General features: G+C 38.0%; 2 protein-coding genes and 1 long non-coding RNA gene across 4 annotated transcripts in view; 2 read left to right on the top strand and 1 right to left on the bottom strand.

Moving 5' to 3' along the window:
* Positions 1 to 689: 689 nt before the first annotated feature.
* LOC130082964 (uncharacterized) lies at positions 690 to 3,982 on the bottom strand. Its single transcript, XM_056247923.1, has 4 exons — positions 3,281 to 3,982; positions 2,990 to 3,145; positions 1,248 to 1,340; positions 690 to 1,135 (listed from the first exon to the last, which is right to left on the bottom strand). The coding sequence occupies exons 1-4, from the start codon at positions 3,947 to 3,949 to the stop codon at positions 821 to 823; spliced, it is 1,233 nt and encodes a 410-aa protein (XP_056103898.1). The 5' UTR covers positions 3,950 to 3,982; the 3' UTR covers positions 690 to 820.
* A 12,247-nt stretch (positions 3,983 to 16,229) lies between these two features.
* On the top strand, positions 16,230 to 16,597 carry LOC130082967 (uncharacterized). The gene is made up of 2 exons (XR_008806802.1): positions 16,230 to 16,301; positions 16,494 to 16,597. It is a non-coding gene; the product is annotated as an uncharacterized LOC130082967 (long non-coding RNA).
* A 954-nt stretch (positions 16,598 to 17,551) lies between these two features.
* ppp3ccb (protein phosphatase 3, catalytic subunit, gamma isozyme, b) overlaps positions 17,552 to 18,342 on the top strand; it is a 29,691-nt gene continuing 28,900 nt past the window's right edge. For both annotated transcript variants that reach the window (XM_056247922.1, XM_056247921.1), the window contains exon 1: positions 17,552 to 17,930. In XM_056247922.1, the coding sequence (XP_056103897.1) occupies positions 17,879 to 17,930 (52 nt within the window). In that variant the 5' untranslated portion in view covers positions 17,552 to 17,878. The remainder of the gene's footprint in view (positions 17,931 to 18,342) is intronic.

Below are 18,342 nucleotides of genomic sequence, written 5' to 3'. Positions count from 1 at the left end.
TCAATCACAGTATCACACAATAATCAAATTGCTTTAGACATATTTATTAACATTAATTCATTGTATACACCATCAGTATTTTCCATATTACAAACTTTGAGAAATCATTACAAACTGTTCATATTTGTTGTGCCAATGAAATTTAATTTACTGACACACTTCACATCCATTCCATTAACAGTCTTTTTGCAAAGTGGTCTTTGCACTGCATCTTGCTCAAAACTGAGCCACGAATACATTTATAAAAATAAATATAAAAACAGTGGTTATGCCCTTAAATGAGCCACCTAAAAACTATTAAAGGGATAGTTCACCCAAAAATGGTTCCAAGTTGTTCCAAACCTGCATGAGTTTCTTTCTTCTGCTGAACACAAAAGAAGATGTGTTGAAGAATGTTGGTAACCAGACAGTTGACGGCACCCATTGACTTCCATAGCAGGGAAAAACAAATACTGGAAGTCAATGGGTGCCGTCAACTGTCTGGTTACCAACATTCTTCAACACATCTTCTTTTGTGTTCAGCAGAAGAAAGAAACTCATGTAGGTTTGGAACAACTTGAACCATTTTTGGGTGAACTATCCCTTTAATATATTCTTAAAATAGAACCATATAAGTGTATGAGAAAAGTGCTTTAGAAAAGCTTACAGGCAATGCCCTAAATTTGAAGTGAACCAATCAACTACAGATTCGAACATCCAACTACACATTCAAACTAGACATATGAATGAACAAATGGATAGTCTACAAACATAAGAAAACAAATTAAACATTTTTTCAAACACAGACTAGGCATATGCACATTCAAACATTACTGCAAGTTCACTGTAGTTTACTGAAAAGACTTTGAACTTTTGGTGACATTTTGTGCTGATCAAGCTGCAAGAGAACTTTCTGGAATACCTCGAATGTCAAACGAAGTGGTTTTGGGTAAGCCAGATTGATGATGTATATCATCCCGAGAAGCAAGGCACAAGCTGATGTGAACGACGGCAGTTCATTCAAAACTTTAACACCCTCAATGATGATACCTATGTCAGCCGGTGGTTCATGATGTTCTCCCCCCTCCTTCCGAATAACATACACCGCCATGGTGAGCTGCTCCAGCTCACCCTCACAATCATCTCGCTGGTTCTCCTAAAGTAGTGTACATTAAACAAAATACATTTTGCGTTCATAACTACAAAACCCAAATTTAAACTTTCTGAAAAATCAAAATCGAAATAGAATATGCGGAATTTCAACTCACAAGGTACTCCTTGATAAGGTCTTGAGGATTTTCCCCCAGGAAAACGATGAGGGCCTTCAGGACACACTCTCTTTTCGTGTGAATATTTTCAGTCTGTGAAAAAGCAATTGTGATTATTTTTAAAATTCTGAGTAATCTGTAATAGAGAATCAGATTTCGCAAAGGACAAGAAAAGATAAACATTTACAAAACTATAAAAGTTTGTATTAATGAGTGGCCAAAATATATACATCACAGAAGTATACAAAAATCATTATTCAGATATAAACACTGATGTCTACGTTTAAAAAAAAAAAATCTTCATTTAAAATGATTTCAACGTAGAATAAATGACTTTGTTTGGTGCACATTCCAACACTTAAGACCAAATTGTAGGTGTTTAAAAGAGTTTGAGAAAACTAAGTTAAATTTAAGTTGTTACCGTTTTTGCTTTTATGGAATGTTTTAAAGGAGAACTCCGGCGCAAAATGAACCTTTGGTCTAATTACACATTGTTACCTAGTCAACCGTTATCTGAGATTTGTTTTCATGATTATCGAATGTAAATAGTTTTATCTCTAAAAACAGTTTAGCCTATAAAGCTAGTATAACGCTAGTATATTGGGCATAGATCAATGACAAATAAAAATCGCTTGTTAATACCACTAACTAGGCTGAAAATAGACCCACACTAACATGGTAGCATAATGAGGGTCCCTACCTTCAAACCGAAGCATTGAGAACTTTGTCAGTGTCCAGACAGTTTAATAAGAAGATATTTTAAACATACAGTCAACTTCGCGTATACAGGCAGAAGCCATCTTTGAAATACAGCCTTTACCAGTCGATCTACGAACGCCGATCCAAGTGCGCTGGTGAGATGTGAACGAGCTATAAGTTGTGATAAGGTGAGCGCGAACAGCAGGCTTGGATCGGCGTTCGTAGATCGACTGGTAAAGGCTGTATTTCAAAGATGGCTTCTGCCTGTATACGCGAAGTTGACTGTATGTTTAAAATATCTTCTTATTAAACTGTCTGGACACTGACAAAGTTCTCAATGCTTCGGTTTGAAGGTAGGGACCCTCATTATGCTACCGTGTTAGTGTGGGTCTATTTTCAGCCTTGTTAGTGGTATTAACAAGCGATTTTTATTTGTCATTACACTATGCCCAATATACTAGCGTTATACTAGCTTTATAGGCTAAACTGTTTTTAGAGATAAAACTATTTACATTCGATAATCATGAAAACAAATCTCAGATAACGGTTGACTAGGTAACAATGTGTAATTAGACCAAAGGTTCATTTTGCAACGGAGTTCTCCTTTAAGTTTTGTTTAGTCATTGAGCAGTGTAGACATCCTTCAGTGTCACTATAATTGTCATTTCAGTTATTAAGGCAGACTTTAAAAGCAGAAGGAAGAGCCATTCTAAGCTTTTTTAATTTATTTAACTCGTTTTTTTAATGACAAAAACTAAATTGTTTTTCAGTCATCACAACTGTTATAACACTGGTTATTCAATAAACAGATATTACTGTTACTAAACTCAGCTCAAAAGAAATTTAAATTCCGAATTGATCCATATCGTGATACGTATCGTATCGTGGCTTTAGTATCGTGATGCGTATCGTATCGCGACATTGTTGGTGATACACAGCCCTAGTTATGACACTTTCAAATTTCAAGTAAATGTTACTGTTAAACATACTGCGACTAAAATAAGATTGTGTAGTTGATATTAATGTAAAACACACAGACGTACCTGATCCAAAATCTGAAGAATTTCTGCAGTCTTCTCACGGGTTGCACCTCCTTTTAAACGGATTACTCTAATTAGTTGACTCATGTGCACATCTAACTGGGCAAGGAACGTGTCTTCTAGTGGAACAGCCATAAGCCTATGGAACTCTGCATTGATCTGAAATCAAAAACAAAAAAACAAAAACAAAAAAGTGTCAACAACAGTCAAACTGCACAAGCAAAATTTTATTATATCAACTCAAATAATGTATTTAGCCAGTAAAACTAGAACTTTAACTTCTTTTTTCAATACCTCGTAATGTCTGAAAAGCGCAGGCCACCTCGCCTTGAAATCCCTAACACTGGGCTCCTGGTTCACTACCTCCTGCCGTCTGTAAGCAAACGTGAGAGCCATTTTCTCCTTGACAACCCTTTCATTTTTCCTTTTTTCAGCCTCTGTTAAAAGTTCAAGTCTTTCTTTTTCAAGACTCTCACAAGTCTGTCCAACAGGAAGGGAAGGGTAAAAGTTTGCTTCTGCACGTTTCGGCTTCTTCATTTTTTTTGCAGGGAAACCATCTGTCGCTGCTTTGGCTTTCAGCGAGTTAACAGACACCTCTACACACCCCTGCATTTTGAGTTGGGTCCTGTAATTTCCCATTTTATACTTCAGTCGCTGTTTCCAACCAGACCATACACTGAAAGAGCCAGGTTCTTTCAGACAAGGGTACTTCTTGATCAAGGCCTCTGCGACTATGTAGAAGTGTGTGTCCTCTGGGTAGGCCTTGTATTTGAAAATTTCCTCTGCAAGTCTATTTAGGATATCAGACTTTGTACGAGAGCTGAGAGTAAGCAGTTTCCCGCTTGTAAGGTATTCAGCATTTCCATGCTCTAGCTGGAGTTCAGTCTCAAAGGAAAATTGAGGAATTGCAAAGTCTTTTGGCCACTGCTCTTTTCGTGAAAAAACAGATTCAGGGGATGACATTTTTAGTGTGACACTTGATGTGTCATTTGATGCCATAGAAACGGTGTCATTTGAAGCCATAGAAACTGTGTCATCTAAGTCAAATGAAGTGGAATGAGACAATACAGCCTCAGTGGTACTGAGATCTGTAGTGGTTTGATGAAGAATGACCTTGACTGTTCCCAAATCCTTAAGGTCAGTGGTAGAATTCAGATTGAAGAAATCACTGCCAAAATCTTGATCCATGTACTGAAGTCTGATGTTGCTCTTTATGCCAAAGGTCGTCTTAATTGAGCAGTGAAGGTCTTCAAGTGACTCCGGTATGCCACTAGGAAGGCTGAGTTTTTCAATGTTGTTCTCCCCTAAAACCACCTTCAGTCTTGCAGGTTTTGATACAGCCATGGCAATCTGCAAGACAGAAGTTACTCAATTAGTATGTGCCAAATGGGAAGACATTACATCTTTTTAATATGTAAACATTCAGAATACTGAACATTCATACTAAACATAAATTCAGAATGTTTATCTTTTTGCAATTTTTCCAGCAGCTAACCCTTTAACAATTTCAATTCACCATACATGCCTGCAGTCACATTTACTGCTAGTGGGTTTGGCATTAAAGTTTGTTCATCTTAAGTTGGCTCAATCTTAAGTTTCTCAAGCGACAAGAATACATTTGTGCGAACAAAACAAACAAAAATAACGACTTTATTCAAGTATTCATTTCCTTCTTTGTGGGCCTCGAGTGAGTTCACGTAGTGTAACAGCGTAGAGCTTCTGGTTGAACGTCACACTCATCACACACATGACCAGCGTCGGCCAATAGTGAGGCTACGTGTGACGTACAACACAGAAGCTCTACGCAATTATACTACGTGACTATCTAGAGGCCAAGAGAGAAGGAAATGAATACTTGAATAAAGTCGTTATTTTTGTTTGTTTTTTTGCACACAAAAAGTATTCTCGTCACTTGATAAACTTAACATTGAGCCACTGTAGTCACTTGGACTATTTTAACAATGTCTTTAATAACGTTTCTGGGCCGGCAAGTTTCAATCCCTTAGAAGCCTATGGAGGAGTGATCCAGCTCTCGGATTTAATCAGAAATATCTTCATTTGTGTTCCGAAGATGAACGAAAGTCTTACAGGGTTTGAACAACATGAGGGCGAATAATTACTGACAGAATTTTCATTTTAGGGTGAACTATCCCTTTAAATAGCCAACTAGATACTGACATCACAATTATAACTCTTAACTCAAAATATCATCAAAATAGCAGGGTCTTTTTTCTCTGGACAAAATCATAGGCCTTACCATTTATAAATGGACATATCTTTTAAGGGTAACAAGACGCATTCCTCCAACTCTGTAATCAGCCAGGGGATATATATCTTGCAGTTCCTGAGGCTCAATAAGGTCCACTTCCTTAACGGATGATGTTTCGAGTTTATAACCTCTGTAGTGTTCAATATACCACCCACTGAGTCTCTTGACAATGAAGATCAATCTTTGTTCTATAGTAACCATTTGGATTATTTCACAAAAGTCTGGCAGTCCTCCAACAGATCCATGAATCAAGATCATCCCCCTTTTGTAGTTCAAACCATTATGTGTCACATTGTTAGCTAGGTGCACGGTGTCCACATTTAAAAACTTGTCTCTCAATCCACTGGAGATCCCTTTGTCAAGGACATCAATGTGAACTGTGGAAGCATCTGACACTTCTAGTCGATGCCTGGGAAAAGAACATGTATACAAGTGATGTGCCATCTGATACTGATGTCTCTCAGAAAGCGAAAGGAGCACATTTCTGAAGTTCTTTATATTTCTTGCAACTCGCTTAAAAAAACTGTGTTTCGCTTCAAAACGCATAGTCCATAACGCAACAAGCGGTCCATATTGACGAATCAGGTGTGGATAATGTTCCAAGAAGTGGTGTTTAGGTTTGAGATCAAAGTCAGGGAAAACCTCTTGAAACCGAATTCTGTGCTCTGAAATCTTGAAACTGAGATAAGCAATGGATTCCTCTGTATGAATTGGAGAAACAACTAGATCAACAATATCCTTCAAGTCCGTTAAAACATGCCAAGCTGGTTCTTCACAGGGGACTTTCTGACCAATCAACAAAGGTACAAATCGGATTAAACTCCAGTTCTCATGAGCATTCCCTCCAACAGTTTTTTTTGATCCAAAATGAAGAGGGATTGGATGAGGTTTATTTGTTTTGTCCGTCCCCTTAAAATCGAAAGATGTTATTGCTGCATTCAGTTCAAGTAAGGTGAAGTATTTTTTTTTAATAAATACACTAAGACAAAGCGACAACTCAAAAGGTACAATTCCTTCAAAAAGATCATGGACAATGTCCGGTGGGAACCCAGATGTCACGTCAAAATATGAAAGGTGTTTCGACAAAGTACATTGTTTCTTTACACCATAATAGTTTGCCAGTCCATTGTCCTGAAGTTGTCTTAGATGTTCTTCATGAATTTCTTTGGTCCTGAGACAAAAACTTCCACTGTTCACTTCTGTTGTCTGAATTTGAACTTTTTCCGCAGTGCAAAATCTACACACATAAGACCCTGTGAAATTTTCAACGAATCCAGCAATACTGTGGGCCCCAAGGTTGTCAGCTATGACACACTGAACTGCCCCCTTTACTGTTCTGCCTAACTTTGACACAAAAATACCACTCTGTTCTAAAATGACAAGATCATTAATCAAAGGCTTTAACACCTTTTCATAACCAAAGGACTTTAGATCATCACTTTTGATTAAAGCAGCCAAATAGATGGAAGACAAAGATGAGTGATACAATGGTGGCAAATTGCCCAGAATCCAATAAATGCCACAGATTTTATGCTTCCGTCGTGACGTACCCAGCGGATTACAAATTTCAAATTCATCAACATATAATATCAATGAAATACTTTTCTGCTGGCATAAAAAATCATTCTCTTTGAAAAGGGCACCATCATAAAATGATTTGTAAACCTGCACAGAACCCCTTTGTTTAGTTGGTTGTTCCAGTTCATCTGTGTCTTTCAAATTCCTAGCCTGATCCAATACATTCTGGCATTCAAGAATTTGCTGCAAAGACTTTAGAATAGAAACGTACTGGAAAGTTTTCTTCTCATTGCGATCAAGTACAAATTCTACAGGTTCAACAACATTAAAGTGTCTCTTGAAGTAACTCTTTCTTCTCCACGCAGTAGAAAGCGGCCCTTTGTGTCCTAATGCTTTTTTAATAGCATTAGACTCACACAATGCGTTAGCTAATTTTTCAACGATTGATTGGTCAAACTCACAACTATGTTCCTGTAATATTTCAGTCAAAGTCTTCTGTGTGATAGGAAGCGATACAGAGCCAATCAAATAGCTCAACTCTTGTAGCAGTTCATCGATGGCTGTGTTAGATACAAGATAGATGTTTTCTAATTTTAAAAGGACCAAAGCAAGTTTAAGTTCTATTTCTTTTTCCAAGTTCACAGGATCACTGTCAATTGCAGGGTCAACATGCTCATCGCTGCAAGGTATTTCATCATCTGAAATATCACATGAAATACTTCTGAATGACTCACTGCCAGAGTTTAAAATTTTGTTTTCAACAATCCCATGCTTGAAATCACTTGCTCCAGAGTGTCTTCTATGTTTGTGACTTTTAAAATTCACATAAACATTAGTTTTGTAGGTACAGTCCTTGTACATACATGTTATGGTCTCCTTGTTTTTCAGATGGTGAAAGATGTGTTGAAAATAATCCTTTTCGGCTGAAAGTTGATGAAAACAAATATGACAGCTGAAAGTGGTTAGGGGTTCTTTGGGTAACCTTTGGACAGGGTGGTTTCTGGATAAATGGCTTAATAAAGCATTCCAAGTCTTGAATCTGCATACACAGTTTAAATAAGTGCATGGATAAGTGGATCCGCGTCCATAATGCTTGTGGTTAAGTTTGTAATGTTTGAGCAGTTCAGATCTTCTTGTATAGACCCCCCCACAGTCTTTACATTTCCACATTAAGTGCAACCCTGGAATGAAAAATAAAAATTACTCTTTACTTAAAGTAAGTTTTCTGGCAAAAACTCACTATCATGTCATCCAAACTGTGCCAATTGTATTTGAAGTGACAAGGAAACAACGCGAGATCACGCGTGTGTCAAACCGGAGTTCTCGCGCGAAACTGGAATTGTGCTGCTGTTGCGTCTGGTCAAGCAAATGTTTATGCTTTATTTCTGCTTGATATAATTGTAAATATATCTATTAAAATACTGATATTCTAGTCTATATCTCCTCCCTGAACCTCCCGCTGCCCTGTTTCTTAATCTCTTATTGGCTGTAGGTCATCGATAATGTCATTTTTTTTAATCACCGACAGGTCCAGATATTTAGCATGCCAAATATCTCACAGGCATCGGCGACTCATCTACGATACTCTAAGATCGCATCTTTGATCATTCACACTGCGTGATCATCACTCGGCGTGATCGAGCACTGATTTGCCTATGATTCCGGGCATTTGTTATTATATAACCGTGAGACCGACGGTTATAGTTGAACACCGTCATTAGAACCGCAAAAACCATGTTATTAAAATATTTTTTTACAAACATTTTTTATCATAGAGAATATTTAAATACTAATATCAGCTTACGAGGGAAACGGAGGCGGAGTTAGTGGTGCTTCGGAGGCTGCTACTGCTGGAGATGATTCGGGAGAGGTCTGTGCACCACCCCCTCCCCAAGAAGAGAAATCTTGGAGATCTCCTTAATAAACGGAGGTCTGAAATCTCTGCCCCTTTACCGATCAGAGCGCGCGCTGACACGTACGAGCGCGAAAGTGTGCGTGGCAAAAATGACGTCATTGCGGTGTGGGCAGTCGTGCGCTTTGGGTGCACGACTGCCCACACCGCAATGACGTCATTTTTGCCACGCACACTTTCGCGCTCGTACGTGTCAGCGCGCGCTCTGATCGGTAAAGGGGGAGAGATTTCAGACCTCCGTTTAAGCTTTGGGTGCAAGACCCCATTTCGCCTGCCGATGTGCACGGCTTTTTTTGTAACAGCGTGCGCTGCGCCGCATCCGAGGATGAACGACTTCAAGCCGAATCTGCCCGAGCATATATGTCTCACCGCACCGGCACCCAGTTTGCGCGTCTACATTGCAAAGTTCACTGCAAAGTTTTTTTGTTAAGGATTTGTTTACTGTGAGTGATTCATTTAATGGAAAGCACATTTCACTTCTAGTTGTCTTGCTGATTATTTTAAATAAACGTAGAGCAAGCTAATCAGTGTCTGCTCGTTTATTCAAACTAAGTTGTCCTATAGAGAGCCTAAGTCCCTCCCCTCCGCTTCCGGCTCATGGGACCTTATTTCGGAAAAAATATGCATGGTAGTCAATGGCGAGAGACAACTTATCTTTTATTCCGTCTGAACTGTGCCCTGAATTACACATATGATGTTTGTCAATTTGAAAGATAACTATGAAAGTAAAGAAAGTCGCAGTTTGTCATAAAACAGAAGAGTATGTGAAAATCGCTCAATGAACTACATCTCTCGTCTCGCACTATGTACGTCACCGAGCTTGTGTGTGTGCAGTCTGGTACAAAACACACATGACGGCGTAACGTTACGATTATAACGTTAGACTATAGAAAAGATGACAGACGTTAGCTTCATTCATTGAGAAAAAAGGTAAGACGTCACATGCTCTCCTTTTGGGTTTGTAGTCTTTGTAATTACGTATTTTCACAGTCTTATACCTCAACAGTTTTACATCAAACTGCGACTTTCTTGACTTTAAAATGTATCTTTTAAATTGACAAACATCATATGTGTAATTCAGGGCACAATTCAAACGGGATCAAAATGTTTGTTGTCTCTCGCCATTGACTACCATACAATATTTTTCCGGGCGCACCGGATTATAAGGCGCATAAGATACTGCAGTCAAACGTTTGACTGGGTTTGCGTTAATGCATCCACTAGATGTGCTAGATGTCAACAAATGTCAACAAAACAGTCAGATAAAGTGAAACTTTATTAAGCGTTCTGATAACTCCGTTCACTCCCATGGTAACGTTGTTCAAACATTAAAGGAGAACTCTGGTCAATTTTAACATTGAGCTCATTTTTTGTAAATTTGGAGTGCTGTCAGTACTAGACATGTGCCGGTATTCGGTAATGCGATAAATCGCGGTAATGAATATGCACGATATTGTTATCGCGGGGACTTCAAAATACCGTGAAAAATAATAGATCCGAATTTAGATTTTTAGAACGCGCATCAGCTTATTTTCCATCAACCGCTTAAAAAACAATGCGTATGCTGCGCAAAACACGTGCGCACTTTGATGTAAACAATCCCCACATCACATGTATAAGCACTGTGTGCATGCAGTGCGCACTCTAGTCTAACGTAAACAATCCTCACGTGGAGAAGAAGCACGGCGGAAGGAGGAACGCTGCCGACTATTTATCCCCCGCATGGCTGCCAACTCTCACGCATTCATCTTGAGACTCACGCAATTGACACTTTCACACGGTCTCGCGCCACACATCCATTTTCTCACGCAGAGAAAAATCGCGGAGCAAAGAGGACACTGACACCGACAGACTAGACAGAGCAGGTTACTTTTGATATGAAAAAAACATCAGCTCTCAGGTTCTGTCCATTTTATAACGAAATTCAGACAGTAAATACTGTTTTGCTGCTTGTAAATGTGACGTGACAGATCGCGCGCCTCAGTTCAAGTAAACCGATCATCTGTTACTTTTTATTAAAGATACAGTACAACCCACCGAAAGGTACGCACTTTCGATCAATCAGTGTTTTTCAACCACGGAAAGAGGTCAATAAAACTGCAGGAGAACAATTATGTCACAGAACGTTACATTTACCTCAGGAAAGCCATTTAATGTTAGTTGACTATAAGAAAATAGCTATAGAGAGGAGTATTTTGCTAAATATGTGCACTATATTACATATTTTAATATATGTTTACTTGTCATTATATAATTGTTATTATAATGAAAATTACGGCATATTACATTTTTATATTTATATTATTATTATATTTATATTGTATGCATTATATTTAATTTCTCTCTGTATGTTTACAGCATTATGTGAGATATTTTTTCTTGAGAAAAATTTAAATGCAGGCTATCTACTGTAGCCTACCTAATATTTATCCAAATGAGTCAATATTGAATCAAGATTGAAATTAAATCCAAGAATTTAATTGAAATCGTGAAAATGGTGTTAAGCAATAATACAAACAGTAGCCTCAGTAACTGTACCATGTAAACATTGTAACATGTTGTCACTAAAAAATAAAATTAATGTTTTGACAATCACAATTACACATTGTGATGCAAGTTTTTTTAGATACCCCCAATCCATCTGTTTCTCTTGTGCAATTAAAATATCGTGATAATACCGTATACCGTGATAAAAGCTCAATCAATTAATCGCAGCATGAAAATTTGATACCGGCACATGCCTAGTCAGTACAGATAACAACGACAAAAACCAGTGTTGCCTACACCGTGTTATCCTCTTTTTTAAAATTTGCACCCTGTTGACTTAAACGGGACAAGTTTTAAACCTGCTTTTAGCCTCTTAACAACCGGAAGTAAATACGGGTATGTGAGCTGGCTGAATAAAGAGATTATTCCTGCCTTCGTGAAAGCTCGGATCACAGTTGAGACTGATATATCAGCCCAGGCATCCACGATCCATTGGCAGATAGTGGCGTAAGTCGCCCGGCGCTGTCTCCCCGTCTTGGTGAACGTGTGTTCCATCCATATAGAAGGCGCTCCGGATTATAAAGCGCACTGTCGTTTTTTTGAGAAAATTAAAGGCTTTTAAGTGCGCCTTATAGTGCAGAAAATACGGTATAATATATAAACGTTCCTGGCAACACCATCACGCTCTCTATTAAGGTGCAGTATTTTCTTGCAGTACTATAAGGTGATATATTATTGGAAAGCTAAACTGGAAAAGAAAAAATGCACAATACATGTCACGCCATATAATCATTTCGAGCTTCAAAATTGGTTTACACTGTATAAACTAACAAAAGAGATATTTCTGAAAATCAAAAAAAGGCACATGCATTCGGGATGTCATAAGGGTGAGTTAATGCCAATTTTAGTTTGAAAATTCTTAATTAGGATAAAATGCAAGTCAATAACATTAGATGGAATTTATTCAAACATATCCAACATTAGTAATTCATATAATCTATTATCAATTATAGAAGAAATTAGAAATTGCTTAAATTAATAGAAATGACTTACCATGTAACGTTATAGCAAGGTGTGTCCTCAGTCGTAAAACAGGTAAAACGCTTTCGGTCCTAAGGGGAGAAAAATGTTGTAGTATTTAACTTAAGTGGTAGAAAATGGTTTGCTACAGGTCAAGTAATTCATTAGTTGTGAAAATACTACTATTTCTACAAAAAAAACATAATTTTCTACTAAAGAAAACCCTGACATTTTTTTTCTGCATGAAACACCTCGAGCTAGGCGGATGAAACACCTCGAGCTAGGCAAATGAAGCTAGCGTTAAGCACAGCTACCTAGTTCAGTAACTTAGTCAGGGCACTGATCAGGGAATCAGTCAATGTGCTGACTCCCTGATCAGTGCCCTGATTACCGAACTAGGGAGCTGATTGAGACACACCCAATGACTTTTATCACAGACTTTCAACATCATTTTGGGCGAAAAAAAGTCGATGAATAAATCAGAGCTAACGTTTCAAAGGCAAATAAAAGAACAGACAAACATTACTTTAAAAGCAAACTCAATATTATACTGCAGGAATTCAAATTCGAGCATTTAGTCCCGCTCCCCGAGCACTTCCCGCCCAAAGCATTTCCAATATCTCGCGCGGGCACAGACGGTTAAGGAGGCATCAATTTTAAAATTATTTTATTACACATACTTCCAAGATCCAAAATGAACACATTTTTATAAAACAAACGAGTAAATAGTATACCACATCCTGTGTAAGTTACATATTCAGTAACGTTAACGCTATTTCGCAATCGTAGGCCTACGATTGCGTTAGTATTCATGTTCACAAACAACATTAATTAACTCATAAACAACTAAAACACACGTCCAAAAGTTGCATATTCGAGTATATTAATTAAAACAAACTTCCAACCTACCTTATTCATCCGAGTGCGAGAGAAAAAGAAAATGGCGGTTGAGCAGAAGTTCCAGTCAGGCTCGTGCGTCATGACGTCAGAAAAAAAAAACCGTCTGACGCGGAGGTCCTTAAAGGGAAATTATACTTTGGGTGAAAGTGAGATATTTGAGTGTCTGTGAATTTCTATGCGTTCAAGTTGAATGAGTGTACAATAATCAATTACGATTAGGAAAGCAGAAATACGAAGTAAATAGACTCAAATAATTCTAGTTATCCAACTTACACCCATATTCACTTTTTACAGTGTACATCTGCTGTGGCTATGACCAGTTGGTGAAAATTAGGCTAGTAGGCTACATAGCCTACATAAATAATATATCGTTCAAGTCAGGTTTATAAACCACGAAACAATCTGACTTTTCTCTATTTGACCACTGGGTGACAATGCTGGATTACTGTTCATGAATTATCTCCATTCATAATTCTAACCTCCACAATGTGTTTCTCTATAATTGTACTGGCGTATAACAGCTATTCGTGCAGGCTATTAAAAATCATCGGATTATCCCAGACGTATGGATAATTTTATAGCGATGCATAAAATGTATGCTATGTATGCTTGTATGCATGTATGCTTCATGTAGGCTATGTTTAAAAACTACACTACCCACAAATATGTATGCTGAGCACAAGTCGCCATGTTGTAGGAAATCCGTTTGCACTGTGGATTAGAGTTTAATCCGCAAGAAGGGAGTCAGGACGACTCAGTGGATCAAACAAGAAAGAAGAAAGACAAAACAGTGAGGCACGGAATTTGAGCGTTACAATCAAACCAAACCAGAATACATCTTTATTATTTACAGGCCACTGTGGTCGCTTGACAAAAATTGGCAACATCTCGCGCACAGTCTTTTTATTGTCCCCCCGCCTCCTTTCCCTTATGAAGTCTGAGCCATTTTCTGGAATCGGTTCTTTTGAAGAGCTCGTTTTAAAGAACCGGTTCAGCAACCAATTTAGCGATTCTTTTACGTCGTGACGTAATTGCGTCACCGGCGTGGCATTTCTATTCTGTCTAACCTTGAAATTAAGCCATTTGTAACCATATATTGATAATTACTACGAGTTTTATTACGAGTTTTAATAAATGGATGTTTACGTGTCCAAATTAATAAAAAAAAGTTGATAAAATACAAACATTTGCCCAGTAGCCTACATTTTATTAGGAATAGGGCCAGTTATGCTATTGACAACTTGATTAACTCACTCATCAGTTCTCTGTTTATTGTGAATCGGACATGTCTAAAGGAGACGCTTGGGAATTTCCTAAGCCCTCTTCACTTTGGAATATTATCCCTAATTATATTTATAAGTTGGTGGGCTGGATATTCTCCTATTTTGTAATTATAATGTTGCAAAGATCCCTATCACATTTTCTAATTTCCATAAGATGTTATTGGCTTGGTCTCTAAATACAATTTTTCAGATACAGTATTACTTATGGAACAATAAGGATATTCTCTACAAAATAAACCACCTCTTTGCAACTGGTTCAAAACAAGCGTAGGGGTACGGTGGCCGAGACAGCTCAATGCGCTGCAACTGAAGCAAACACATGCAAATAGAAAAAAGCGTGCAAATAGAAAAAAACACCTGCAAATAAAATAAAAAAACATCTTCATCAGTTTCACAACACACGTGTGCTCCAAATACAGAAACGCGCTGCAAAAGTTCACAACACAACCAAATACAGAAACGTGCTGCAAATAACACAGACCACAACGGAAATGTTTCCAGGGGAACCAAATAAGTGACGAACCTGGCTGGGACGTGCTTACTGCTCGTGAGCGTCTCTGTGCCCTACTCCCTTCGAAGGGCAGACGGCAGTGCCCTTAAAGTGGGACTGTGGAGTGAGCAGGGCTCTAGTGTGCCATTATAGCCGTGTGGAACGCACTTGATGAAGGGAGCAACGAAAGACAACGTAATTTCCTCATTATTTTCACCTGGGATGTTCCCATGACAACGCAGCACGGTGTCCATCAGCTGGTCTTACGACAGAAATATAATGCTGTTAACATAATGGATGCAAATACATTTTTATTTTTATTTTACAAAAAAGCTTTTAAAATATGCGTTATATATCTGTGTGTCTCAACTTTAAAATTTTGGACCCTATACCTAACATTTCTTACGAAACTTTTCTTTATGAAAATGTAATAACATGAAACAATTTGTACAGTGTAACTGATCTAAAGATAAATATCTTTCCTTCATGTTTTTCTTCTTTATCTTTTTTATTTATTTATTTTAGTTTCCAGCTCATTGTTCTTTGCTCATTTGTATTCTGATGACATTGAACATATTGTTAATACATTTTGTACATTGTATACAAGTTGTATGTCATAAAAAAAATTAATCTCTGTATGTTTTGCACAAATAAATAAATAAATAAATAAATAAAGTATAATTTTAAGCTGTAAGCACCAGCACGCATAGATTTATGGATATCTATGCCAGCACGTCCCAGCCGGGTTCGTCACTTATTTGGTTCCCCTGGAAACATTTCCGTTGTGCTCTGTGTTATTTGCAGCGCGTTTCTTTATTTGGTTGTGTTGTGAGTATTTGGAGCTCCACACGCGTGTGTTGTGAAACTGATGAAGATGTTTTCTTAATTTGCGGGTGTTTTTTTTATTTGCACGCGTTTTTTTTCTATTTGCATGCGTTTTATTTTATTTGCATTTGTTTTTTTCAATTTGCACGCGTTTTTTCTATTTGCATGTGTTTTCTTCTATTTGTTTTCTTCAGTTGCAGCGCGTTGAGCTCTCTCGGCCACCGTAGGGCCTATTTTTGGTCACAGTGCAGGTTTAAAGCCTATTTAGATGTTTGTTTGTTTGTTTGTTTGTTTGTTTGTTTGTTTGTTTGTTTGTTTGTTTGTTTGTTTGTTTGTTTGTTTATTACAGAAATACAAAATTCCGCTAATGAATTATTCAATTCAATTCAAATTCAAAAAAGCTTTATTGTCTATCCCCACAGGGGGGTAGAAAATTGTCTTTAGACAAGGGCTCAACAAACAGTACAATACAAAAGACAACCACACTATTTAAGACACGCCTCCCCCCTCCTCCCCTCCCCTCCCCTCCCCTCCCCTCCCCTATTTCCTATTTAAAATATCAATGGCAGTCGGAATAAAAGTCTTCTTATACTTGGCCTTTTTCACCAAAGGTACTTTATATCGTCTACCAGATGGAAGTACATTAAATGAACTATGCAGGGGATGAGTAGAGTCTGTCACAATAACAGACGCTTTCCTTTTCACTGCCGCAGTGTAAAGATCAGACAGAGTTACTTGTTTCTCACCAATAATTTTACCAGCCATAATTATAATCCTTAACAGTCTATTTTTACATTTGACAGAAAGAGAGTTAAACCAGGATACAATGTTGAAAGTAAGCACAGATTCGATAAGTGATTTATACACCACTGTCAGAATGTCCTTTTCAACATTAAAACTCCTCAATTTCCTTATGCTGTTGTTTTCCATGCCATTGCCTCTTTGTCTTGTCTTTATTGCTGCATGTTTCTACATTTCCATGGCCATGTAGCCTATCTCTCTGAACTTAACTGACACAATGATTGGAAGCATATGCTTTTCGAGCAACAAAAAAATAACTGTAATATCAGAGCTCTCTTCCAGAGAGAGGTAGTAACAATTCCTTACATTGTATATTAAGGGAAAGTATGGTCCTGAGTATCTGCTTATAAAGTAAAATAAATAACATTTAAATTGATTCATAAAGTTTACCCAACTAAAGCCTTAATAATTGCTATTTCTGTCACTCTTCTGAGGAAAATGTTATTCACTTGTTTTTGCTATAGCCTACACGCACAGATATTGTGGTCATTTAAAAAAAAATTTTTTTTTACTGTTTATCCAATTTAATTTTGTAAGAGACTTTTCTTTCTCTTTTAAATATGTTTCTTTGGATTGTTTGAATCAAAAGAGAAGGGAAATATTACATGTATTAGGCTACATAACATTATCATGCTAGCAAAATTTCACATAGGCCTACATAAAACAAAATTGGGGGCTCTAAACCCCTCTTTTCTTTATTGAAAATTGATAAGGAAACCATCTAAAGCTCTGTTAATTCTAAAGCAACAGAAACTGTATTCATAAATTCATCTTTTGTGCCCTTGTGTAGGCTATTTAAGTTATTTCCTTTTTGTTACTCTGGCAGCATGTCTGTTGTGTCTTGTTATTTAGGCTATGTTTAGTTTAAATTACATTTTAAACATACATAACAATTTAAACAGGAGAGGGGAGACAGTTCTGTCGATGAGTCGGTGAATTGTTGACTCAAGAACCGATTCAGTCATATTCGACAACGAGCCGTTCAGGTTCAGACAGGATTTATGAACAGGTTCAAACGATTCCCTGAAAAGATCCGACTCAACCGAACGATTCGTTCACGAATCGGACATCGCTACTCCCTCGGAGAAATTGACAGCAGCTGGGTCGCCTGTGTGAGCAAACCCGAAGGACAGACACGGCAGAAAATAAAACTCTGCCGCTATAGTGGGCTCCCCCTTCCCCTTTCCCCCACTGTTTGAGTGTACATATCAACAAGCCGACCCGGACGAGCGCGCTGACTCCGTTTCCCCGCTTTTATAGCGGAGCGGTCAGGACTTTCCTCGCGAACTGAAACGTCAGTAGCTTAGCCGAGCTAGCGGGCTAACGCGACTAGCTGGGTTCAGCTACAAGGAGGAATTACAATTATTCCACCGAGAAACACTGAAGGATGTCGGGGAAGGAGCAGAATAAACAATCCACCACCGAACGGCTCGTAAAAGGTACATTTTCTATGTGAAACCGTACGTTTTTGTTCAGTGTTCCTGGTTTTGTGTTAGCTAACCCGCTCTGGTAGCTGATGGGTGACATTCAGTTTATGTGTAATATAAAGATAAACAAGTGTAGACATCTGTTGTGTTGACTGACTTTAGGATAACTTCGAAAGTCTAATGACACACATGTTGATGGCTAATTTGACAGGTTGGCTAAGGCTGCATGGGATGGACTGGCATGAATTAAATGAGATCAATGAAGTTTTAAGCTGCAGTGTGCAAACAGTACGCAGAAGGAAAGCTCTTAGTGAATTAGACCATTGTAGGGATATTAGTGGGAATGCATGTTACTCAGTGGTCTGAATATGCAAAGCCCCGGTGATTCATGAAATTGAAACTACCAAAGCCGTGTCAAGAAGAA

This window comes from Rhinichthys klamathensis, unplaced genomic scaffold (genome assembly GCF_029890125.1).
Source record: "Rhinichthys klamathensis goyatoka isolate OS25496 unplaced genomic scaffold, OSU_Roscu_1.1 h1tg000050l_1, whole genome shotgun sequence".
Lineage (NCBI taxonomy): Eukaryota > Metazoa > Chordata > Actinopteri > Cypriniformes > Leuciscidae > Rhinichthys > Rhinichthys klamathensis.
Note: the sequence above shows the minus strand (reverse complement) of the source record. Positions and strands in the feature narration are given on the sequence as shown.